This window comes from Cervus canadensis, chromosome 3, assembly GCF_019320065.1.
Source record: "Cervus canadensis isolate Bull #8, Minnesota chromosome 3, ASM1932006v1, whole genome shotgun sequence".
NCBI classification, from domain to species: Eukaryota; Metazoa; Chordata; class Mammalia; order Artiodactyla; family Cervidae; genus Cervus; species Cervus canadensis.
Window position 1 is genome coordinate 29,925,756 of NC_057388.1, and position 26,018 is coordinate 29,951,773.

The 26,018-nt window shown below is 41.1% G+C and overlaps 1 protein-coding gene across 3 annotated transcripts in view; it reads right to left on the reverse strand.

Moving 5' to 3' along the window:
* IGF2BP3 (insulin like growth factor 2 mRNA binding protein 3) overlaps positions 1-26,018 on the reverse strand; it is a 143,820-nt gene that overhangs the window by 76,842 nt on the left and 40,960 nt on the right. For all 3 annotated transcript variants that reach the window (XM_043462832.1, XM_043462831.1, XM_043462833.1), the window contains exon 3: positions 25,462-25,510. In XM_043462832.1, coding sequence (XP_043318767.1) covers positions 25,462-25,510 — 49 coding nt within the window. The remainder of the gene's footprint in view (positions 1-25,461; positions 25,511-26,018) is intronic.

The window sequence follows — 26,018 nt, forward strand, 5'->3', positions numbered from 1 at the left end:
AAAGTCATAAACAGACATGCTGGGACGTGAAAAGTCATATTCCTGTATTTACATATGAGATGACAAAACTACTGCAGTTTAAGCTCCAAGACCTAGGCAAGTCTCTCCATTTCTCAGCTACCTTCCCTCCACCCCACCCCCTAAAGTCAGGATAGCACTATTTCCTTCCTATATCTAGGGTTGGCTGGATGAATCAAATGAGAACTCTTTTAGAGAGTTTAGCATCCTGCCCTGCTCATGGTCAGGGCTTCCGATGTATACACCACTAAGCTGACCTAAAACTTAAAGGCAGAGTAGTAAAGAAAAGAGGGAAATGGGAGCTAGCAATGGGATCGTAAGCCTAAAAATGAGTAAAAAAAGGACAAATATAGGATTTGTTAAAAAGAAAAAAGACTGAAATATCAATTCATTACCATCAATTCAACTAAGCTAACTAAATAACTTTCATTTTCTTATACTTGTACATGGAGAAGAAGTGATACAAAACATTAGACCACGAAAGAATCTATTAAGATGAACACCGATGTCTGTCTGAGTTATGGTCATGTCCCGAAATGCATCACATTACTTTCTCAGTTTAACCAAGGCTTTCTGAATACCTCCTTTTGTCTGTAAGTACTAATAGCTGAGGAATCCTGAAAAGATGTCAGTGCATGTATATTATACATCTAGGGACGACTACAGAAAATTATAGCCTTTCTCATCCCCACATAAGAAGAACTCTAAATAGTAAGACTGTATTTTGGGTAAGATCAAGTAGGCCATTCAGCAACACAGAAACACAAAGGGAAAAAATTGCCCTGAGTACTGAGGCAACCCTGCCTCTCTGCTTGCTGATGCTAAAATTAGAAATAGGATTAAGAGTGCCCTGCCATTCCCAGTTGGTTTTTGTTCTAAACTCCTGCCTGGGAACCTTTCCCTCCCTCATGTTAACCCTGAGTATTTTGTTCATTAACATCAGAGGTGGGAAGCAACAGGAAAGAACCAAAAGTAAAGGCTTTTATAAGTTTAAATGTGAAAGGATCTCTTTTAGCATTACACACACACCTTCAGTACTGGATCACATGGACACAGGTTGGATACAAGTTTCTTATTGTATATGATAGCTAAGTTCCTGCTCAGCCTTAGTTCAACCAAGGGTTACCTATGAGGAAAAAAATAAATAACTTTAAAGCAAATTACTTAAGAATAGTTATTCTATTCTTGAGAAACAAATGATATTGAATCATTTATCACTAATTTCACCTTTTGAAATTTAGAAGTAACAAGAAAACTATAAATGGAGTGGGGATGGTCTACCCTGTTTCTCCCATGGAATGATGATAAAATCTGGACAGAACATATGACACAACTATTTGAAGACTCTGAAATGTGTATGACAGCAGGTGGAATGGGGAGTTTGAAGGGCCTCTGAATGAAAGCTGATTTTTTCTGCCTTTCTTCCCTCTGGGATGCCCCAGCCTAGACTTGAAACAGTTTAAAATCTTGGAAACTCTCCTAGACAGAGCTCTAGGAGAAGGCCTGTAGCTCTGGTTCAAGAAGCAGGAAAGGGTGCCTAAAACTCTGATGATGGAAGGAGTTCTGGTCCCCAGGGGTGGGTTCAATCATTTCGCTTTTTTGCCCCAGTCTTCCTGCCACTTAGTCCCAGACATGAATGCAGTCGTGAGAAATACACAACCAAGCACAGTAACTAAGGCTGTATCTTTTCTGGCTGAAGAACCAGAAAGAGAAGCCCTTGGGAATCAAAGCCCTATTCAGTTGATGCAAAAAGAGGAGCTCGGGAAAGCAACAGCATGAGGTTGTTTAGGAACTCCTGGATTTAGCCCCAGTGCGTGCCTGCTATGTCAGAACCCAAACAGCATACCCAAGACTTGGAGAGCAGAACCACGGGAGAGATCACCACCCAGGGCCCAAACTGGCCACCCCTGAGTGCTACACACAAGAGACAAATCCAGACAGCACTTCAAAGGCTTCAAAAATAGAAGTGAAACTGCAGAAGGCTGGCTGCAACTCACAGCCTGAAGCCAACTGGGTCGAATTGCATTCGAAAATGAAATTATCAACATTCTCCACAGGATGTGAACCAAGATCCAGAGTCTTATAATACTATACTCAGAATGTCCAATACACAATCCAAAATCACTTATATAAAGAACTAGGAAAATCTCAACTCACATGGGAAAAGGCAATCAACAAATGCAAATGCCAAGAATGACATAGATGATGGAATTATGACAGACTTTAAAGAAACTGTGATAAAAATGTTCCAAAGGGTGAGCACCCTTGAAAAGAATAGGAAGAAAATGTCCACAAAGCAGGAGATAAACAAGAAATAAAAATTTAGAACCAAAATAAATCTGAAGTAAACTCATGGGATAAAAACAATAGCAGACTGAAAACAACAGAAAAGTGTCACTACTCACAAAGAAAGATCAACAGCAATTATTTAATCTGAACAATTGAGGGGAAAAAAACGAAGAGAGGCTCGAAGACCCGTGGGAAATTACCAAAGGTCCAACTTTTATGTTATCAGTATCTCAGAAAGACAGGAAAAAAACAAAAATGTTTGCTGAAAATACCTTTGAGTAAATGATTACTGAAGACTTTCCAAATTTGCTAAGAGATATAAACATATAGATTGAAAAAGTTCAGCAAGCCCCTGTGAAATAATATAAAATGCATATATTGGTCTCCCTACCTCAACCTCTTCCCTTCCAGGCACAGAACTCCTAAAATTCTTCTAATTTCCTAAGTGGTAAGAGCATTAGGTATATCTCCTGTTCTACGGAGGAAACTCTAGGTGGGTTCCTGGATGGCTCGTGGTTATAAGCTGGTCACCAGGAAGAGCCAGTCATGATCAGAAGTTTGGAATTTTCAGTCCCATCCCTCATCCTCCAGAGAGGGTAGAGGCACTGGAAATGGAGTTAATAATTGAACCTACCTACATGATGTCCCAAAAGTAGGGGGTTCACAGAGCTTAAAGGTGGTGAACACATCCACAGTGGCAGGGTACCCCAACTTCACAGGGACAGCAGCTCCCGCTCTCAGGACCCTCCCAGACCTTGCCCTATGGATCCGTTCATCTGGTTACTCATCTCTATTTTTTATTACATCCTTTAACAAACTGGCTGTTGTTACTGTTTAGATGTTAAGTCATGTCCGACTCTTTGCAACCCCACAGACTGGAGCCTGCCGGATTCCTCTCTCCATGAGATTTCCCAGGCAAGAACATCGGAGTAGGTGTCATTTCCTCCTCCAAGGGATCTTCCTGGCCCAGGGATTGAATCCAAGTCTCTTGCATTGCCAAGCAGTTTCTTTACTGCTGAGTCACAGGGTCAGAACAACACTCACCTTTGATTCAGTTCAACTGCTCTCTAATGAGCATCACAAGAAGTGAAAACTTCAATGGAGGACTAGTTTTGTTTTAATATAGTTCTGTGCTTTCAAAACCAGGAAGAAAAAAAAAAAAAAAAACTAGAGGGAGGAAAAAAGGGAAGCATACAGAAGAGGAGGAAGCCCCATGCCCTCCCCCCTTACCTTTTGTGACTCTTACATTTGGCTGTTCTTAATTCAGATCCTTTATAATAAACTGGTAACAGCAGCAAGGGGCTTCCTGGGTGGTTCAGCAGTAAAGAATCTGCCTGCCAATTCAGGAGATATGGGTTCAATCCTGAATGGGGTAGATCCCCTGGAGAAGGAAATGGCAACCTACTCCAGTATTCTTGCCTGGAAAAACCCATGCACAAAGGAACCTGGCAAGCTACAGCCCATGGTATCGCTAACAGTTGGACTTAGCTACTAAACAACAACAATAAATAAACTGGTAAATGTAAGCATATGTTTCCCTGATTTTAGTAAGCCACTAGCAAATCAATCAAAACCAAGAAGGGAGATCTTTGCAACCTCTTATCTACTGCTGGTTGGTCAGAAGCATAGATAATAATAACCCAGATTTGCGACTAACATGTGCAGTTTCCTGGAATTGAACCTTTAACCTCTGGGATCTGACACTTTCTCCAGGCAGAAAGTGTTAGAATTCAGTTAAATTATAGGACACCCACCAGAAGCTACAGAGAATTGCTTGTTGAAAGTAAATTTTCCACGTATTTTGGTGACTTGAGTGACAGAAGTGAAGTGTTCTGAGTGTAAAGGAGACACTCAGGAAAGAAAAGACAGAGTCAGAAAGAACTGGGTTTTTCCCAACATAGGAGGAAAACTGGGTGCTTCCTCTTTACAGCCTCAACAAGAAAAACCCCCCAAAGTCTATCTTCAGACATATCATCAATTGTTGAAAATCAAAGCAGAAAAAGAAAAATAACACATTACTTACACAACAGTGGTTCTCAGCTAGGGATTATGTTGTCCCCAAGATGATCTTTGACGATATCTGTTGACATTTTTAATGGTCACAACTTGGGGAGGTAGGGAGCTGCTGGTATCTAGTAGGTAGAGACTAAGGATGTTAATAATAAGAAGCCTACAAAACCAACCATGTGCTACCTTAAAGAAACTCATTCAGGGAATCCCCTGGTGGTCCAGTGGATAAAACTGCATTCTTAATGCAGAGGGCCGGGGTTCAATCCCTGGTCAGGAAACTAGATACCACATGCCACAACTGAGACCTGGCTCAGCCTAAATAAAAAAAAAAAAAAGAAAGAAACTCATTCAAACTTCAAGGTAAAAAAAGAATAGTGTAATAAGATACCATGCATACATTAACCAAAAGAAAGCTGGAGTGGTATTCAGTCTCAAAGTAGAGTTCAAAGCAAAGAAAGCTATCAGAGATGAAGAAGGACATTACATCATAATCAAAGGGTCAATTCACTCTGAAGACATAGCAATGCTAAGTTTATATAGACCAAACAACAGAGCTTCAAAATATATGAAACAGAAACAAAACTGAGAGGAGAAATAGGCAAATGACTGTAATAAGAGATTTAAATACTCCACTCTCGGGAGAGGATGGAATAAGAGACCAAAAATCAGCAAACATACAGAAGAACTGAACACTATCAACCAATTGGAACTACAACATTCGTAGAGCCCTCTACCCAACAACACGAAACATTTGCCAAAATATGCTATATCTATCTAAAATGAAGATATAAAACAAGTGACAATCGATTAATGAAATATAAGTGTACAAGGTATATTTACCAACTGTAGTGTAATTAAACTATTAATGCAAGTTAAGGGATTTCTCTGGTGGTCTAGAGGCTGAGACTCTGTGCTCCCAATGCAGGGGAACCAGGTTCAATCCCTGGTCAGGGAACTAGATCCCACATTCTGCAACTAAGATGCAATAAGGCCAAATAAATAAATAATTAAAAAACAAAAACCTACAAGTTATAAAGGAAAAAAGTCCATAGGTCAAAGAGCAAGTCTCAAGGGAAATCAGAAAATACTTTGAACTGAAGAAAAATGAAAAAAAAGAAAACAAAACCAAGATTTATGGCATTAAGTTATTTAAAGGGAAATTCATAGCATTTACACTAGGAATTAAAAAAGAAAGGGTCTCCAGTTAATAACCCAAGCTTCCATCTTAAACTAGCAAAGAAAAGCATAAAATAAACCCAAACAAAGTAGAAAAAAATAAAATAATGAAGAGTCAAATCAATGAAAAGAAAAAAGCAGGAAAAAAATTAATGAAACCACATACTGTTTCCTTGGAGAAAAAAGATAAAATGGATAAACTTGTGGCAAGACTGACAAAGATGATGAGAGAAAGAGGAAGAGTGTGTGCACACAAGAGAACACATTACCAATATCAGGAATAAAGGAGGTAATACCACAGACCCCATAGACAATTAGAGGATAACGAGGGAATACTGCAAAACTCTGTGCATCTCTATTCAACAACTTGAATGAAATTAACCAATTCTGAAGCAACTACAGATCACCAAAACTACCCAAGATAAAATAGCCAAAGAAGCTCTATAACTATGTAAAAAGATTGAAATTGAACTAAAAAAATAAATAAAACATCTTCTAAGGAAGAAATCTTTATGCTCAGGTGGTTTCACTGGCAAATGCTATCACGCATTTAAAGAAATACTGTCATCTCAGCAAAATCTCTTCCAAAACACATAAACAAGCACTTCACAAGACAGTTTGAGACGATATTACCCTGATAACAAAGTCAAAGACAACACACACAAAAAATAAAACTACCAACTAATATCCCTCATGGACAGAGACACACTAAACTGTCAACCACAAAGTTAACAAATTGAATCAAGGAATAAGTTCAAAGAATAAAACACCACAACCAAGTGGAATTTATCTCAGGAATCTAAGATTGGTTCAATATTTGAAGAACAATGTAATCCATCACAGTAACAGTCTAAAGCGACTGCATGATCATATCAATTTGTGCAGAAAAACCATTTGACACAAACCAACATTCACTCACTATAAAGACTGTCAACAAACTAGGAACACAAAGAATATCCTCAACCTGATAAAGGGAATCCACAAAAATACTACAGCTAACATTTTACTTTATTGAGCCCAATTTGCATGAAACGTTCCCTTGGTATCTCTAATTTTCTTGAAGAGATCTCTAGTCTTTCCCATTCTGTTGTTTTCCTCTATTTCTTTGCATTGATCGCTGAGGCAGGCTTTCTTATCTCTCCTTGCTATTCTTTGGAACTCTGCATTCAAATGGGTGTATCTTTCCTTTTCTTCTTTGCTTTTCGCTGCCCTTCTTTACACAGCTATTTGTAAGGTCTCCTCAGACGGCCATTTTGTTTTTTTGCATTTCTTTTTCTTGGGGATTGTCTTGATTCCTGTCTCCTATACAATGTCACGAACCTCCATCCATAGTTCATCAGGCACTCTGTCTATCAGTCCCTTAAATCTATTTCTCACTTCCACTGTATAGTCATAAGGGATTTGATTTAGGTCATACCTGAATGGTCTAGTGGTTTTCTCCACTTTCTTCAATTTCTGTCTGAATTTGGCAATAAGGAGTTCATGATCTGAGCCAGAGTCAGCTCCCGATCTTGATTTTGCTGACTGTATAGAGCTTCTTCATCTTTGGCTGCAAAGAATATAATTCAATCTGATTTTGGTGTTGGCCATCTGGTGATGCCCATGCGTAGAGTCTTCTCTTGTGTTGTTGGAAAAGGGTGTTTGCTATGACCAGTGCGTTCTCTTGGCAAAACTCTATTATCTTTTGTTGACTATGATGGCTACTCCATTTCTTCTAAGGGATTCCTGCCCACAGTAGTAGATATAATGGTCATCTGAGTTAAATTCACCCATTCCGGTCCATCTTAGTTTGCCGATTCCTAGAATGTCAATGTTCACTCTTGTCATCTCCTGTTTGACCACTTCCAATTTGCCTTGATTCATGGACCTAACATTCCAGGTTCCTATGTTCTTTACAGCATCAAACCTTGCTTCTATCACCAGTCCCATCCACAACTGGGTGTTGTTTTTGCTTTGGCTCCATCCCTTCATTCTTTCTAGAGTTATTTCTCCACTGATCTCCAGTATCATATTGGGCACCTGCCGACTGGGGAGTTCCTCTTTCAGTATCCTATCTTTTTGCCTTTTCATGCTGTTCATGGGGTTCTCAAGGCAAGAATACTGAAGTGGTTTGCCATTACCTTCTCCAGTGGACCACATTCTGTCAGACCTCTCCACCATGACCCATCCATCTTGGGTGGCCCCAAACAGCATGGCTTAGTTTCACTGAGTTAGACAAGACTGTGGTCCGTGTGATCAGATTGGCTATTTGTCTGTGATTGTGGTTTCAGTGTGTCTGCCCTCTGATGCCCTCTCGCAACACCTACCGTCTTACTTGGGTAAGTAAGTAAATATTAGGGATCTAACAGAAGCAGAAGATATTAAGAAGAGGTCGCAAGAATACACAGAAGAACTGTACAAAAAAGATCTTCACGACCCAGATAATCATGATCACTCACCTAGAGCCAGACATCCTGGAACGTGAAGTCAAGTGCGCCTTAGAGAGCATCACCACAAACAAAGCTAGTGGATGTGATGGAATTCCATTTCAAATCCTGAAAGATGATGCTGTGAAAGTGCTGCACTCAATATGCCACCAAATCTGGAAAACTCAGCAGTGGCCACAGGACTGGAAAAGGTCAGTTTTCATTCCAGTCCCTAAGAAAGGCAATCCCAAAGAATGCTCAAACTACCGCACAATTGCACTCATCTCACACACTAGTAAAGTAACGCTTAAAATTATCCAAGCCAGGCTTCAGCAATACGTGAACCATGAACTTCCAGATGTTCAAGCTGGTTTTAGAAAAGGCAGAGGAACCAGAGATCAAATTGCCAATATCCGCTGGATCATCAAAAAAGCAAGAGTATTCCAGAAAAACATCCACTTCTGCTTTATTGACTATACCAAAGCCTTCGACTGTGTGGATCACAATAAACTGTGGAAAATTCTGAAAGAGATGGGAATACCAGACCACCTGACCTGCCTCTTGAGAAACCTGTATGCAGGTCAGGAAGCAACAGTTAGAACTGGACATGGAACAACAGACTGGTTCCACATAGAAAAACGAGTACGTCAAGGCTGTATATTGTCACCCTGTTTATTTAAGTTATATGCAGAGTACATCATGAGAAATGCTGGGCTGGAGGAAGCACAAGCTGGAATCAAGATTGCTGGGAGAAATATCAATAACCTCAGATATGCAGATGACACCACCCTTATGGCAGAAAGTGAAGAAGAACTAAAGAGCCTCGTAATGAAAGTGAAAGAGGAGAGTGAAAAAGTTGGCTTAAAGCTCAACATTCAGAAAACTAAGATCATGGCATCTGGTCCCACCACTTCATGGCAAATAGATGGGGAAACAGTGGCTGACTTTATTTTTCTGGGCTCCAAAATCACTGCAGATGGTGATTGCAGCCACGAAATTAAAAGACGCTTACTCCTTGGAAGGAAAGTTATGACCAACCTAGACAGCATATTAAAAAGCAGAAACATTACTTTGCCAACAAAGGTCCATCTGGTCAAGGCTATGGTTTTTCCAGTGGGCATGTATGGATGTGAGAGTTGGGACTGTGAAGAAAGCTGAGCGCCGAAAAACTGATGCTTTTAACTGTGGTGTTGGAGAAGACTCTTGAGAGTCCCTTAAACTGCAAGGAGATCCAATCAGTCCATCCTAAAGGAGATCAGTCCTGGGCGTTCCTTGGTAGGACTGATATTAAAGCTGAAACTCCAATCATTTGGCCTCCTGATGCAAAGAGCTGACTCACTTGAAAAGACCCTGATGCTGGGAAAGATTGAGGGCAGAAGAAGGGGACGACAGAGGATGAGATGGTTGGATGGCATCACCAACTCAATGGACACTGGTTTGGGTGGACTCTGGGAGTTGGTGATGGACAGGGAGGCCTGGTGTGCTGCGGTTCATGGGGTCGCAAAGGGTCAGACACGACTGAGCAACTGAACTGAACTGAGTTTATGTGTATCTGACCCAGTATGTACACTTTCCTGACCATCAATCTTAAAGCTTCCTCTTGGAACCTAGAAAAATGGTACTGATGAACCTATTTGCAGGGCAGCAACAGAGACAAAGACAGAGAACAGACCTGTGGGCACTGGGGTGGGGGCAGAGAGTGGGATGAATTGAGAGAGTAGCATTGAAACATATACATTACCATATGTAGAAAAAAAAAAAAAAAAACAGTGGGAATTTGCTATATGATGCAGGGAGCTCAACCTGGGGCTCTCTGACAACCTAGAGGGGTGGGGTGGGCTGGGAGGTGGGAGGGAATTTCAAGAGGGAGGGGACATAGGTATACCTGTGGCTGATTCATGGGGATGTATGACAGAAACCAACAACACTGTAAAGTAATTATCCTCCAATTAGAAAAATCAGGCTTATTTCTCTCCATTTTCTTCTTGGACTCAACAATTTATCCCTATTTTGGTTATCAAATAAGCCCATATTCATCCTTAAAGTACACTCAACCTTAGTTTCCAATTAGAGTATTTAAGTTACATCCTGTAAAAAATTAAGGGTCTTAATGATGAAACAGAGATCCTCTGAAGAAGATAAAAAATAAAAGTTACCTACAAGGCTCTCAGAGGACTGTTAGCGTCCTGGTTTTTGCTCTTCTGGCCTTGTCCTTTTACATGTGTTCTTAGATGGCTTGTATGAGTAAATTAAGCATTCTTCATGTTTTCAGTATTTTGAAACCGTTTACTCATTGTCTCCTTAAAGTGAAGTTTTCACTATCATTTTGTTTGTTTTTTGCTTATTTATTATTTTGGCCATGAAGAAAGGCTTATGAGATCTTAATTCCCCGGCCAGGGATGGAACCAGGGCCACCACAGTTAAAGTGCCAATCCTAACCACTGAATCGCCAGGGAATTCCCTTCACTGTTGTTTAAAAACGAAACCCTCGCTGGGTGGCGTGGGGGTGGGGAAACGGGGACACACACACACAAATGTCCCATTGAATTACAGGCTAACTCTCACAGCTCATTTTGATGACATTCACTGAATTTGATCCACTTTTGTACATATCACAGAATTAATAGATGAAAACTCACCTTTGATTCAGTTCAACTGCTCTCTAAAGACCATCACAAGAAATGCAAACCTCAGTGTGGGACTAGGAGTTTTGTTTAAATATAATTCTGTGCTTTCAAAAACAGGAAGAAAAGAAAAAAAGCAGAGGGAGGGAAAAGGGAAAGCCTGTATGAGGGGAAGAAGCCCCATGCCCTTCCCCCATACTTAGCCCGATGCGTCCATTTCACTTGGCTGTTACTTATTTGGACACTTTATAATAAACTGGTAATAGTAGCAAGAGGTAGAAAGGGGAGGGAGAGCTCAAACTACCATATGGGACACATGGTGTGACTTTCAACCTTACTCCTAACTCAACTCCCACCAAAGGTTTAGGGGTTTGGGGGGTTTTACTTTGGCATTCTTTTTCAACTCAAGCTACTTGATTATCTACTGGGTTTGGGAATGCCTTCTTCTAAATGACCAGAATGCCCTTGTACAATAAGATGGTTACAACATATGGCTAGAATTCAACTTGTTCTTCTACCATTTCTACTTTGAAAAGTTTTGTGTCAAGGATGCCAGTCACGGAGGATGACTCTGTCTCCTGAGGCAGAAGAAATATGTATTTGGTCTTCGTCCCTGGTTCCCAACACAGAGATCCTTCCGTTTCCTGAATGACAGGAGTGACAAGGAATACCTTTCACCCTGACGAGGCCCGTCTCAGTGGGTCCCTAGATAGCTTCAGGATGAGGGACTGGTCGTCAGAAAGACTAAGGCACAACTGGAGGTTCAGAACTTACATTCTCATTTCTCCACGCCTGGCAAGAGGGAAGGGGCTGGAGGGCGAGTTAATCACCAACAGCCAATGACTCCATCAATCATACCAGTGTGAGGAAGCCTCCACAGAAGCCTAAAAGGACAGGGCTCGGAGAGCTTCTGGGCTGGTGACTATGTGCAGATGTGGGGAGAAGGCAAACACGGAACAGGCACAGAAGCTCCACAGTCCCTCCTCACACCCTATGCTCTGTGCATCCCTTCCACTCGGCTGTTCCCAAGTTGTACCTTTCAGAGTAAACTGGTCATAGTAAGTAGTGGACATTCCTGAGTTCCGTGAGCCATTCTAGTGAACTGTCAAAGGGCAGTCGGGGCATTGTGGGACCCTCCATCCAGCTTTGTGGTCAACCAGGAACAACTGTGAGTAGCCTGGGCATTCCTCTGCACCTGGCGTCTGAAAAGAGGGTGGTCCTGTGGAGTCTGATGCTAAACTGAATAACATCAGAATTGAACTGAATTGTTAAGACACTTAAGTTGGTGTTGGAGGAACAGAGAAGTGGTACTGGAAAAGACACCATGTTTTTGATATCAGAAATGTCAATAAAATCACACAGGTCTTCTGTCTTTACGGCTTCAATCAAGCAGACAAATCTCTTACTTCACCCTCAGGGTACCATTTTGCACCAAAAACAGCAAGGATTAGGTCAGTGTTTTTAGGGCTCTTGGCACACTAAAACAAAGATCTACTGGATCCTGTGAAAATAAAAGATTACAAAGTTTTAACATCTTTAAAGCTTTTTAAAAGTCACTTTTTCTGGCTACAGAACATTAACGTTTGAATAACTATAACACTATTTCCAACCCACAAGTACTTAACTTCTTTTCCTCTCAGGGGTTTTTTCACGGGATCGCATTTATTCCTAATTACCAATCTAAACTTGAAGCAGTGCAGCAATCATGTAAATCAGAAACAGAGACTTACCAATTATTTCTTCTTTAATCTCCCATGACTTGAAGTGAATACTACTGAAACTGAAAACTTCTTTTTATGACCTTTCCTGTTTACAACCATACGCAATCTGTTTGTGGTTGTGAGTAGTTTAATGTAATTCAGACACAAAAGGGCCAATGGTTTTCACTGGAAGTATTATAGGACTCATCTGCAGGTTGTGAAATTGAAAGAGCTTGGCACTTGGCAACGTGGCCAACTAACACAACTTGGCAATAACACAGCATCTTAAAATTAGTGCTCAGGCACCTCTAAAAATTATCTCAAAGCTTGAGAACACATGCCCTCCATGGACAATCCTCCATAGGATGGTTGTGCCTACAGGCTGTTTTCCCTATTTACACATGGTGAGATGCTTTCAGTGGCTGACTTACAGGTGAATCCTCCACAGGGTAGTCATCAGGAAAGAACACCAAACCAAAGGAAGCATGGGGCTGGGAGTGGGGGAGGGGGTGCTTCACGACACCTGGCGCCCTGTGGTCAGAGAGCAACCGGGAGAAAGAGAATCAAGAATAACGTCAAGGCCAAGCCCAAACGACCTAAGTAATATTACATTTCACAGAGAAAGCAGAGCAATGATTCAAGAGAGAAGATTTTATTTTAGACACCTTAGTTGAATGGATATTTAAGTAAATGTTTGCTTCCAAATACAAAGCAAAAACAAAAACAGTAGAAACAAGTGGAATTTTTCAGAGAGAGAAAACAAAGAGTGCATAGAACTGTTCACATCTAAGAATGGAGAAGCATGGGACTTCCCTGGTGGTCCAGTGGTTAAGACTCCAAGTTTCCAATGCAAGGAGTGCAGGTTCAGTGCCTGGTGGGGGAACTATGATGCTGCATGCAGCTCAGCACGGCCAGGAAAAAAATAAAGAATGAAGAAGCACATGTTGGGGAATAATATACAAGAGTAACCATGACTAAAGCTGCAGGGAGAGGAACTGAGAGCATACGTGCTGCAAGAAAATTAATGACCAAGGAAATGCCAACGGATGTGGTCCAAAGAGGGGTGTGATCACACTATGATGTCTAAATACCATTTCCCAAGAGAGCAGGCTTCTGAAGAAAGGGCTTATTCCAGTCCTTGCAACAGGAAATACACAAGACAAACTTAGAATTTCTTAAACCAACGATCGAGGAAGCTATCAACTACCAAGGAGGCATCAAGAGGACAGGCCTCTCAGGTTTGGATAACCTGATCATCAGTAAGAACGACTCTAGTAATTTTGAAACCCACGTATGTTTCAGATCATGAACTCACAACTACACACAAAACCTCATTGGTTCAAAAACAAAAACAACTCATTGTAGGATGCCAAGGCACCCAATGTTTATAAGGAAGTAAATGACTGGAAAGAATCAACCATTTTTCCTCTCTCCTACACAGACTATTGCTGTTGTTCAGTTGCTCACTCATGTCTGACTCTTTGCGACCCCATGGACTGCAGCTCACCAGGCTTCCCTGTCCTTCTCTATCTCCTGGAGCTTGCTCAAACTCATGTCCATTGCGTCAATGATGCCATCCAACCATCTGTCCTCTGTCATCTCCTTTTTGTCCTGCCTTCAATCTTTCCTAATAATTCAAGAGCTAATAAGGACAAGTTCCTCTATACAAATGCATTCTAACTGATATATGAAGAAACTGTAGAATTAAGAGTAACACCATCCTACAGCCACAAAGTATTGAATCTAACAATGATCAATGGCATTTTACAACCCAAAAATGCGAATTATGTTAAAACAAGCCAAAAGTGAACTTGATTCTAATCCAAGTCCCACAAGGGTCAGAGGAACGTGTAAAGTGACCACACATGGATGTAGTTCAGCAAAGAATGTGAAACATTCTAAAGAATAAAACCAACTTCAACAAATACACTACACCCTCCCCAAAAAAGATGATCCTATTAACTGTCTTAAAAAAAGATCCTATTTGGATCCTGACTCAAAAAAATTTTATAAAAGATAACCACGGAAATATGATTAGATTTGATATGTAAGAGTTACTATTCATTTAACACATGGATTTTTTAAAGACACTGTTAAGGACTGAATTATATCCATCCTCCCCAAAATCCATAGGATGAAGTCTTGATTCCTAGTACCATAGTTCAATTGTATTTGGAAATAGGATATTTACAGAGGTAGTCGAGGTCATTAGGATGGTCCCTAATACAATATAGCTGGTATCCTTACAGAAAGGAGACATCTGGGGACTTCTCTGGTGGCCCAGTGGTTAAGACTTTGCCTTCCAATGCAGAGGGTGCAGGTTCAATCCCTGGTCAGGGTGTTGAGATCCCACATGCCTTGCCGGCCAAAAAAAACAAAACAAAAGGCAGAAGCAGTATTGTAACAAATTCAGTAAACATTTTAAAAATGGTTCAAAATAAAAAAATCTTAAAAAAAAAAAAAGAGAGAGAGAAAGAAATCTGGACGGACAGACACACAGCAACACCATGTGAAGGTTGGATTTACAGTGTCACAAACCAAGGAACTGCCCGAACAGAGAGCCCTCGGACAAATCCTCATGCATGCGTGCCACGTACACTTCAGTCCTGTCTGACTCTTTGTGACCCCATGGACTGCAGCCTGCCAGCCTCCTCTGTCCATGGGGATTCTCCAGGCAAGAGTACCAGACTGGATTGCCATGCCCTCCTCCAGGGGATCTTCTCAACCCAGGGACTGAACCTGTGTCTTAGGCATCTTCTTCACTGGCAGGCAGGTTCTATCACTAGCGCCATCTGATATCAGACTTCCAGCTTCCAGAATTGTGAGACTGAAAAATTGTTGTTTACACCACCCAGTGTGTGGTGTTTTGCAGCAACCCTAGCAAACTAATAGAGACATTAACTTTTAGAGATGAAGTCACTGTTTACTGAATTAAGTGCTGTGATGTCCAGGATGTACTTCAATAATCTGGGAAAAGATGGAAGAAGCTAGAGTTATTTTAAAAAGAGAGAGACTGGGACTTCCCTGGGGGTCTAGTGGTTGGGACTCCATCTTGCAATGCAGGGTGGGGCACAGGTTCGATCCCTGGTCAGGGAACTAAGATCCGACGTATCTCAGGGCAACTAAGCCCTGCCACCTTAGCTATTGAACCCGAGCCACAACTAGAGCGTCAGTACGCAGCAACAAAAGAACTTCGTAGCACAACTGGGACCCACCTGACGCAGCCAAACGAATAATGAAAATAAATACTTTTAAAAAGAGGGACTGACTGACTGCACATTGATAATGGTTGCAAAGTATCATTAATTTAGCCTTTTTGTTTGGTATTTTTCATAATAAAAAGTTTAGATAAAGGACATGCAGACCTTGCAGACCTTTGAGATGACTATCTCAGAAGGACTATGAAGCACAGGACACAAAAAGTCCAGGCATCACATGCAAGGGTGCAGTAAACACAGATAGGGAGCTGGTTAGGACCAGAGCACATGCCTCGTACACCGCACATCTAGGGCTCACAGGCAAACATGTATTCCCCGAACAACTTGCACCAGCTCATTTCAAACAAGGCCAAGTCCGGGCCCTCCCAGAGCAACGATGAATGAAGAACTCTATTGTCCACAGTTGGCTAAACAGAACAGTTTACCAATAACTTCCCCAAATAATCTGTCTGAGCCCATTCATTGCACATAACCATATATTTCCTCCAGACCCAGGGAAGATCCAATTTCTATTGGGTTCACTGTCAAACTTTCAGGGGCATGCTGAAAGCAAATAAATGATGATCATTTCAAGAAACAGAAACTTACCTTTCAGGGGAAGTGTTCTGTTTGAGTAACCTGATTAAGAGCAGAAACCCTACCACTTTCCAGCTGCATGACCCTGGGCAAATTACTTCACCTCTCTGACCTCAGCTGTCTCATCTGCAAAGTAGGATCATGGGACTGTGGTGAAGATTAAAACAAGTCAATTCAGCAGATTAGGACCAGAAATACTGGCACATTAGTGCTCAGTAAGTGTCAGCGGTTTACTGGCCAGTCCTCAGAGTCAGGCCACGGGGAAGAAAGATCACTTAGCAGAGTCAGTGGTCTCATTGTTGCCTATTATGTCCCCTCAAAATTATTTGATAGACATCAACTACTTCTAACAACTCTTCGTACTCAAATTTACTGAAGCCATGATGATTTTTCAAACAATCCAACAAAACCTCCTCTTTCAGGACTTCCCTGGTGGTCCAGTGGCTAAGTCTCCGTGTTCCCAATGCAAGGAGCCCGGGTGCAACCCCTGGTCAGGGAACTAGATCCCACATGCCGCAGCTAAGAACCAGTGCAGCCAAATACATAAATATTTTTTTAGAAAACACTTCCTCTTTCAGGTTGCTAGGTCCAATTCCAACACGTGGAGGGGGTGTTTCCCACACCACCAATAACCAATTCTCAGACACGAGATGCGTGTCCTATGGTTCAGCTCAATTCTGACACTTTCTACCTGGAGATAGAACCTGACTCCACAGGTTAAGGGTTCAGTCCCACAAGATTGCCCTCCACCCTTCAGAGGCCAATTGCCCACGCTGTCATTTACGCTTCAGACCAAACAACTATGGATATTTATATTTCACATTAATGCCTATGACTTCTTGCTCAGTTCATGCTTAAACGTAAACCCCGAGTTTCTACAGGTATTTTTTTGCTGTTTGAGTTAAAGGACCTCATCGTGTTACGTTGTTGATTATATTTAAGATGCTTTGCTCTCATCTAATTTTTGTATGGCATTCATTCGCATACCCATCACGGACCACACAGCACCAAACCACGCTGACCAGGGCACCAAACAGGACTCAGCACTTTGAGAGATGAGTATGAAGGACTGATCCTGTGGTTTTAAGGACATCAGCCTTCACTGGGGACTTCAACTCACAGACTCCAAGGCCCCTGCCTCCTCCTTCATTTGGAAGTGACTCCACCCGAACGGAGTCTCTCAGGCAGTCTGGTTCTCAGCACACAGCCATCCAAGGCTTCCCATGAGGGAGTGGTATGAGTTAGCTCTATGCTATGCTAATATTCTATGCTATGCTTCCAACTATGCTATTATTTATTTCCCCCCAGACTAGTTAACAAGGCACCGCTACTTTCTTGCCTCCTTCCTTGTTTCTAAATAAAGACCCGTTTGTTTTCCCTACTGCCAGCACCCAGCATAATGAGATTGCTATTTCTATATCACAGTAGTGAATTCAGGGAGGTCTCCTATTATCAGCCTTTCTTACTATATCCCGAGTCCACACAGAAAGAAAAGTAATAGTCTTCACAGAGATGTTACCAGCTTTAAGAAACTGTTATTAATCATATGGAAATTTCTGACATCTACAACTCACCCTCATTAGTAAGCATTTGCCCATTAGAGGTACTTGCCTTATCTTATAAGAAGATGTCTGATCAGAGTATATTTTTCAGTACAGTCTGAAATGCGGGCATCTCTCTCAAGTTTGGGCCCTTCTACCACAGTGGCCGGGACTCACTTTGGTGTAATTTACAGGGAAGTTTCGCTTCTTCATACTACATCTTACACTAATGCTATACTCCCCACCCCCGAACTTCAGAGGAAAAAAAATGTCTTTTAATCACTGAAGGAAGCAAAGGCTTTCTAACATTCCCTACGCCCTAGAAGTCAAGTTTCTCCAAACTAGGAGGTCCGTTCAAAGTGACAAGCCTAAGTGTTTCAATAAAGAAAGTGGTGTTAGTACAATCCTAGGTCCCTACAGAAAAAGCCTTGCAAGATTTCTGACAAGATCCACTTACTACCAAAAATTGCTTCAAGCTTACACAGAAGAACCAAGGAGACCTCTGAAAGAGAAATTAAGATGACTCTGCTGAGAAAAAAAAGCAAAGAATATTTTATATTACAATGTCCAACTTAAAACTTTGGGCTTTTATTTTCAGTGTACTGGCTACTTGCTTTCCATGCCAAGAACCAGAGGCTAATCCACTGGTATGTCAGAAGCCTGGAGGCAAGCTGGGGATGCTTTAGTTATGAAGGGCCCCCCCTTTACTTCCCTAGGTTGAGACCAGGAGACAGCTCCTACTTCCTTTATTCCATCACACCAGACAACGAACATGGCAGAAAAATGAACTTTACACTGTGAAAACCTCTTCAGAGTTTCTTCCTGAGATATTCATCTTCTCACCTCAATGAAGTCCAGGAAATATCTGATATCTGGGCCTTGAGATAAAGCCAACTTACATTCTTCAGTTTCCAGCAAACTGTAATTTTCTTTTTTTAAATTTTTCTTAATTTATTTTAATTGGAGAATAATTACTTTACAATACTGTGGTGGTTTTTGCCATACATTGACATGAATCAGCCACGGATGCACACGCATCCCCCCATCCTGAAACCCCCTCCCTCCTCCCTCCCCGCCCCATCCCTCTGGGTTGTCCCAGAGCACTGGCTTTGAGTGCCCTGCTTCATGCATCGAACTTGCACTGGTCATCTATGCATTCCCCATCAGTATTTGTCAGATCACATATTCAAAATTCTGCCTCCGAAAACCCATATTCAAAATCCTGCCTCCGAAAATACAGTCGCTCCAGGCAAGAGCAGACCATTAACCCAATAGCTCAGTGTATTTTCCCAGACAATAACCTCTGTGAGAACATCATTCTACTTTCAATACGTGACCCCCAAACGAGAACCTAACTTGCGCTTTACTATAGACACTTCATTCAGGTAATCAACGGGTCTTACACTTTCCTTCAGGGGAGTCTCCCCTTTTAACATGTTTAAGTACCAGCAACCTTGACTGGAGAGTAGTAGTATTAAGACAGTAAGATTAGGAGTAACCCTAACAAGCCCTTTCCTGAGGCCTTGGCAATTTATTTTTTTAATGAAGAAAGACACTCCTTAATCTCAGAAAATGGGACCAATTTAAGACACTGAGTTAAGGCAAAAGAAAAAGGATTCTCAAAGGTGTTTGTTTAAAGTCAAGCGCTCTGCTGGGGCTCTATCCCCTCCTCACCTCTTTGATGTTTGCCCAAGAACCCTTAAATCCTTGTCCCATAAATCATGTCTATGTCTCTTGAGGCATCTGAGGATCCAGGTCTGCCCACCATCAGGACTATCTATCTTTAGAGGAGCCCTTCCAGTTCTGGTCACATCACAAATCTACTCTTCAAGTACTTTAGCCAAGTGGGTGGCTTGAATATTACATAATTTTGAATCTGTGATCTGAAAAATACTTGAGAAATGCACACTTTAAAATTACAACTTGCTGGAAAATGCAGAATGTATGTCGGCTTTACCTCAAGGCCCAGATGGTTCATTGACAGATGAGTAGATCAAGAGGATGTGATACGTGTACATAATGGAATATTACTCAGCCATAAAAAGGAAGGAAATGGGATCATTTGAGGAGACATGATGGAACTAGAGTCTGTCATGCAGAGTGAAGTCAGGGGTGGGGTGGTGGGGAGGCAAACATCATGTATTAGCCTACAGATGTGGAATCTAGAAAAATGGAACATATGATCTTATTTGCAGGGCAGAAATAGAGACACAGATGCACAGAACAGGTGTATAGATACCAAGGGGTGGGGGTGGATAGATTAGGAGACTGGGATTGGCACATGTATAGTTGATACTATGTATGAAATAGATAACTAATGAGAACCTGCTGTATAGCACAGGGAACTCTGCTGAACGCTCTGTGGTGACCTAAATGAGGAGGAAATTCAAGAGAGAGGGGATGTATGTGCAGGTAGAGCTGATTCACTTTGCAGTACGGCCGGAACTAACACAACATTGTAAAGCAACTATGTTCCCCAAAAAATTAATTTTAAAAAATCAGTTGATTTCAATAAAAAAGGCCACAGGGTAGGAGGTGGAGAAGAAACAGTTTCTCCTAGTTCCCTTCTACACTCCACATGTGTGGGGGAAAAAACAAACCTACCTCTCTGGCAGCAGGTACTTCCAAAAGTTAGTTTCCCATATTTTACCTACTAAGACGCATCAGTGAAACCCTGAGCCCCTCCAGAGTCCTTGAGTGCACTTTATCATCATCCAAAACAAAACGGCTAGAAATCACCTAGCACCCGCATGACCCACAAAGCATGCAGGAGGTGGTATCCCAAGAACCTGGGTCCGCTTGGGTCATTCGGTAGAATACAGTGGTGTAAAGATACTATAAATAAGAAATAGAAAGTAAGCTATCACAGTGGTGTAAGGATCATTCACAGTCCAGTTACAGACTTTATAAAATGCCTCAGAGCATCACGGTCCCAGAGCCTGTCACTTCTTTGATGACCCCACAGAAAACGGCCTAGAAGAGAACCAGCAGCACAGGGGAGGGATCTCTGCTTCTGAGATGCAGCTCCGACTGGCTATTAAGCTCTCAGTTCCAAATTCACCTTTCAACTCTGCGATGCTGGGGGCTGGGGCTTGGCACCCTGTCGCATCTCTGTCAGCGGTTTCCTATTGGCTTCTGCTGATAGAAGGCACTAGAAGGCGGACCTCACTAGTGGTCTTGTGGCTAGGCCTCCGTGCTCCCAATGCAGAGGGCCTGGGTTCGATCCCTGGTTGAGGAACTAGACCCCACACGCTGCAATTAAAAACCTGGAATAGCCAAATACATACCCACATATATAAAAATTTTAAATAGTCAAAAAAGAAGGCACTAGAGGGAAACGGGAAGACAGAAGAAGAGATGGCACATGTTCTTCCCCATTAATCAGCTGTTCCTCTCAGCATTGTCCTAACAGCAAGGGGTTTCAGACTCCGGCTGCTCTGGGCATTCCCAGAACCAGCTTCATCACCTCCCTTCTTCCCCATCACATCCCTTCCTCCCCATCCCAAGCACCAGCCACAGCCAGGCAGCATCCCTTTGCTCACTCTCAGTTACTTGAGCCCTTTGTTCCAGCTTCTGGTATCTGATCACCTCAACCTCTGCCCTTGACCCCTCTCTTCCCCACTCAGCCTCCGGGTGTAACTGCTCTCTACAGTCCGTATCTATGGATTCCATCTTCGTTCGTTCAGCCGTCTAGCACTTGTGTACCCTGCACATTAAATTTCCCTTGGTGTGATACCTAGTGGTTTTGTGTGTTGTGCTGTAGGCTGGATCCGAGTTAAGCACAAGAACTTAAAGTTGGGAGGAAATGAATTCGTTGTTCGTATTGCAGCAAAAATGTAGCATGCACTTGTATGTACTAAGCATTTTTTAAGGGCTTTAGCATATATAATCCTTCTAATGCCCAGAGCAATTCAATCAAGTGGCTATTATTATCCCCATATTAAAAAAGGAAGAAAATGAGACTGCAAGAATGTAAAAAAATCACTTCAGACATCACCTAACTAGTAAGTAGTGGAGCTGGGATATAATTCTGACTCTAAAAGCCTTCTGCAAAAAACTGAGGCTTTTCAAGAAACTCCATACTGCTCCTTCCAGACTGTTTACAAGGTTCACAAATAATTTAGTGCAGGTGTATGATTGCTTTTTTGTTATCCTCATAAATTTCATTCCTTAACAGTCCCCTTCCCTTTTAATATACCATCGCTTGATAAGTAAATAATGTTGTCTCTCCTGTGGCATGTCCCATATACTGGAGTTGGCTATTATGTTTCTTCACTGTATCATTTCACCTGTGCCTCTCCCTTCCATACTTTTTATAAACTCAAAGTCAGATTGCTATATACTTCATATTGTATCAAATCAGGAAGTATGCAATGTGTTGTGATTCCATATAGTGATTCTAAGATTAATTAGTGGAGTCAAAGTCTAACTTCTCCATTGTAGAGGGAGTCCAAACCTGTCAGTGCAAAACCATCACCTATACGGCTTTGGCATCAGACAACTGCCACACTCAATGTGCTCAAATCAAATGTTACACAAAGAGACTCCTCAGAATAATGGAAATAAAAATGAAAATAAACAAATGGGACCTACTTAAACTCAAGAACTTTGCACAACAAAGGAAACAATAAACAAAACGAAAAGACAACACACAGATTTGGAGACAACATTTGCAAATGATGTGAGCAACAAGGGATTAGTCCCCAAAATTTATGAACAGTTCATGATGCCTCACAGCATCAAAAACAACAATAAACAAATGGGCAGAAGACCTAAATAGACCTTTCTCCAGAGAAGATACAGAGATGACCAAAAGGCACATGAAAAGATGTCCGACATCACTAATTATTAAAGAAATGCACATCAAAACTACAATGAGATACCACCTCACACCAGTTAGAATGGCCATCATCAAAAAACCCACCAACAATGCTGCAGAGGGTGTGGAGAGAAGGGAACCCTCCTACACAGCGGGTGGGAATGTAACTAGATATAGCCACTGTGAAGAACAGTACAGAGGTTCCTTAGAAAACTAGAGACAGAGCTATCATATGACCCTGCACTCTCACTTCTGCACAGATATCCAGAGAAAAACATGATCCAAAAGAATATATGTACCCCAATGTTCACTGCAGCACTGTTCACTATAGCCGAGACATGGAAGCAACCTAAATGTCCATCAACAGAGGAAGGGACAAAGATATGGTACATATACATATGGAATATTACTCAGCCGTTAAAAAGAATGAAATAATGCCACTTACAGCAACACAGATGGACCTACAGATTGTCATACCAAGTGAAGTCAGAGAAGAATTATCGTACAACATCCCTTACATGTGGAATCTAAAGAGAAATGATACAAACGAAAGAGACTCACAGACTTAGATACAGAAAGCGATTCAGACTGAAAGAACGAACTCATAGAGGCTGGGGGTGGGGTGGGGTGGGGGATAGTTATGGAGCTTGGGATGGACGTGTACACACTGCTGTATTTAAAATAAGTAACCAGCAAGGACCGATAGTATAGCACAAGGAACTATGCTCAGCGTTATGTGGCAGCCTGGACAGAGCAGAGCTTTGGGGAGAACGGATATGTGTACGTGTGGCTGAGTCCCTCCGCTGCTCACCTGAAACCATCACAACATTGTTAACGGGCTGTACCCCAATACAAAATAAAAGGTTTAAAAGCAAAGACCCAAAAAAACTTGACTCCTCAAAAAGGAAATAACAAGTGGTGCTCATTCAAGTCTTCAAGGAAAGCAAAAATCCCAACAGTTCATCCTACTCCTGACAAACCCTCAATAAATTTTGTTAATCAATATTTCAAACTACCCTTTAAATTTCAAAGGGATCAAAGGTCAAGAGTTTCAAAGTCTAGTTCCATGCTTCTTTAAATTCTGTATCTGTTCTTACTTAGTTCTTTGAACTCTGTGGGCCCGTATTTGCCCAATTGAAAATAGAGATAATGTCTCCAACTTTACTTCACCTCAAAGGACTACGGGGAGGGTAAAATGAAATATAAAAGAAAAAGTTAGATATGACAAATAAAGATTTTATTATCATAGATTAAATTTTACCCAGAATAAGGAAGAATGCAACGAACTGAAAGCTTGAGAAGCCACCAAAAGTAGAATCAACAATGCTTGAGAATCCACTGCAATTCAAATTTGAAGCAATAGAATGGATGAATTTTAAGGCAACAACCACTGCCTACAGATGATATGCTAGAACACTCGTAACTCGCCTAAAAGTGGCTGCCACCACTTGACTTTCATCGAAAGCTATGTTACACCAGATATAGTTCCCAGATAGAAAATCACGTTTAACACTGCCCATGTTAAAATGAAGAGATTAATGAATACAGACACACTACTATAAATAAACTAACAAGGGCCTTCTGCATAGCACAGGGAATTATATTCAGTATCTTATAATAACCTACAGGGGCTTCCCTGGTGGCTCAGTGGTAGAGCATCCACCTGTCAATGAAGGTGTCACAGGTTTGATCCCTGGGTGGGGAATATACCCTGAAGGAAATGGTAATCCACTGCAGTATTCTTGCCTAGAAAACCCAATGGACAGAGGAGCCTGGTGGGCTACAGTCCGTAGGGTCGCAAAGGGCCGGACACAACTCAGTGACTAAACAACAACAAAATAACCTATAATGGAAACTAATCTGAAAAAGAATATATATGTGTATATATGTGTGTGTGTATGTGTATATAATATTGAATCACTTGGTTGTATACCAGAAACTAACACAACATTGTAAATCAACAATACTTCACTTCAAAATAAATTAATAAAAATTGGGATTAAACCAGTAATCTTGATACAGTAGCACTCAATTCAGGGACCCACCCTTCAAGATACTGAATTTCCTAAACAAATGTTAAACTAAAACAAGAAAACACATTGAGTTTAACCTAAGAAGCCACTGATTCTGTCTACAAAATATACCTTTTATACATTGTGTAACTTGAAAAATGTTTAGGACAGACCAAAGAATCAAGTCCTCCTGCAAAGATTAAATTCAGTAATACTGTTCTGAAAATACATGTGCTGCAAAATACTGTGAGTATAAGCGATCTGTTACCAACTGGAGCCTTGGAGAATGAGACCTCAGGCCAGCTTCCCCCAACTCAAAGAAATCTTTTAACCATTCTGTGCATTTTGATGACAGTTATAGTTTAGTTTTCTAAAATGACATTTGAAGAGTCTCTAATGTTAAACACACAAACCTAGTTACTCCTGATTTTTATATTAAAAATACATAAAAGCTGAGCAGTTTTCCCTGCACTAATATCTCCAAAGTAGGTTTTAAGAATTTTCACATTCCATTATCTGAAAGAGTCAACAGACATTTTCTTTTATCTTTTCAACTACTGGGTTCTCAAATTCTCACCTTGACATCATCAACATAGTTTGGAAATTGCTGACACAGGCTATTCAACTGTGCCAAAAGATTTGGGTTTATATACAGTTACCACAGTGCCACCATCTGAGCAAAAGAAAGCACAGTAACATTTTAAAATAAAGCATAAATAGCAGTATTTATCTTTTTAAAAAAGACTGCCAAACAGAGAACTTCATATTTAAATACAATTAGCAAATCTCATCAGAAAGATCTCAAACAAGATTCTGTGGGATGTGATTGAATGAGGAAGTTTGCCCAGTTACACCAGAACCTATTTCAATTTCTTAAAGTATCTCAAAGAGCAGATTGTTTTCAAAGAAGTAATATACTGTTACAAAGAAAAGCCCAATGCAAGACAAAGACCATAATAGAGAAGGATTGTGTTCAAGCACATCCAAGAGGTGGAAAGAGGAGGAAAATCTTCGGAAATACTACCAACAGGCTTAGATACTAATATCTTAGTTTTAAACATAGAAGTTCTTACCTCCCACTGTAAATGAGGCGGGATATTTCGTATCTGAAGTTTCCGAATCCTGCAGAAGAATTAAAATGTGTTTTAAAAGAAAACAAAAAAAAAAAAACATAAAAGCAAAAGATACTTACAGCCAACATGGATGTTTTGAAACTACCTAAGATATATTTATTCACTACGTATCCATACATACTAAGAAAACACAGCCCAAGAAAGAAAAAGGAGACCAAGTTAATCACAAGATGCACACTGAGGTTTCACAAGACCATTGGAAACCGAGCATCACTGGATGGTTGTGGCTTACTCTAAAGTCACTAAAACTGGCAGATACAATGTCTGAACACATTTCATCTAATGACTATATGCTAAGTTCAAACCCTTTAGCCTCAAAGTAAGCATCCCAGAACACAAACAAAACCTTAGTCCAGATGTTCTTAATCTGAGATCACAGCCAAAGGGTTCATGGACAGAATTTAAGGAAGGTGGACAGGAGCAGTGGGGTGCAGTGGGGTGGGCGGGGTCACATTTATTTTCACTATCCCCTAAGTGACATTTAGCCACCTTCAATA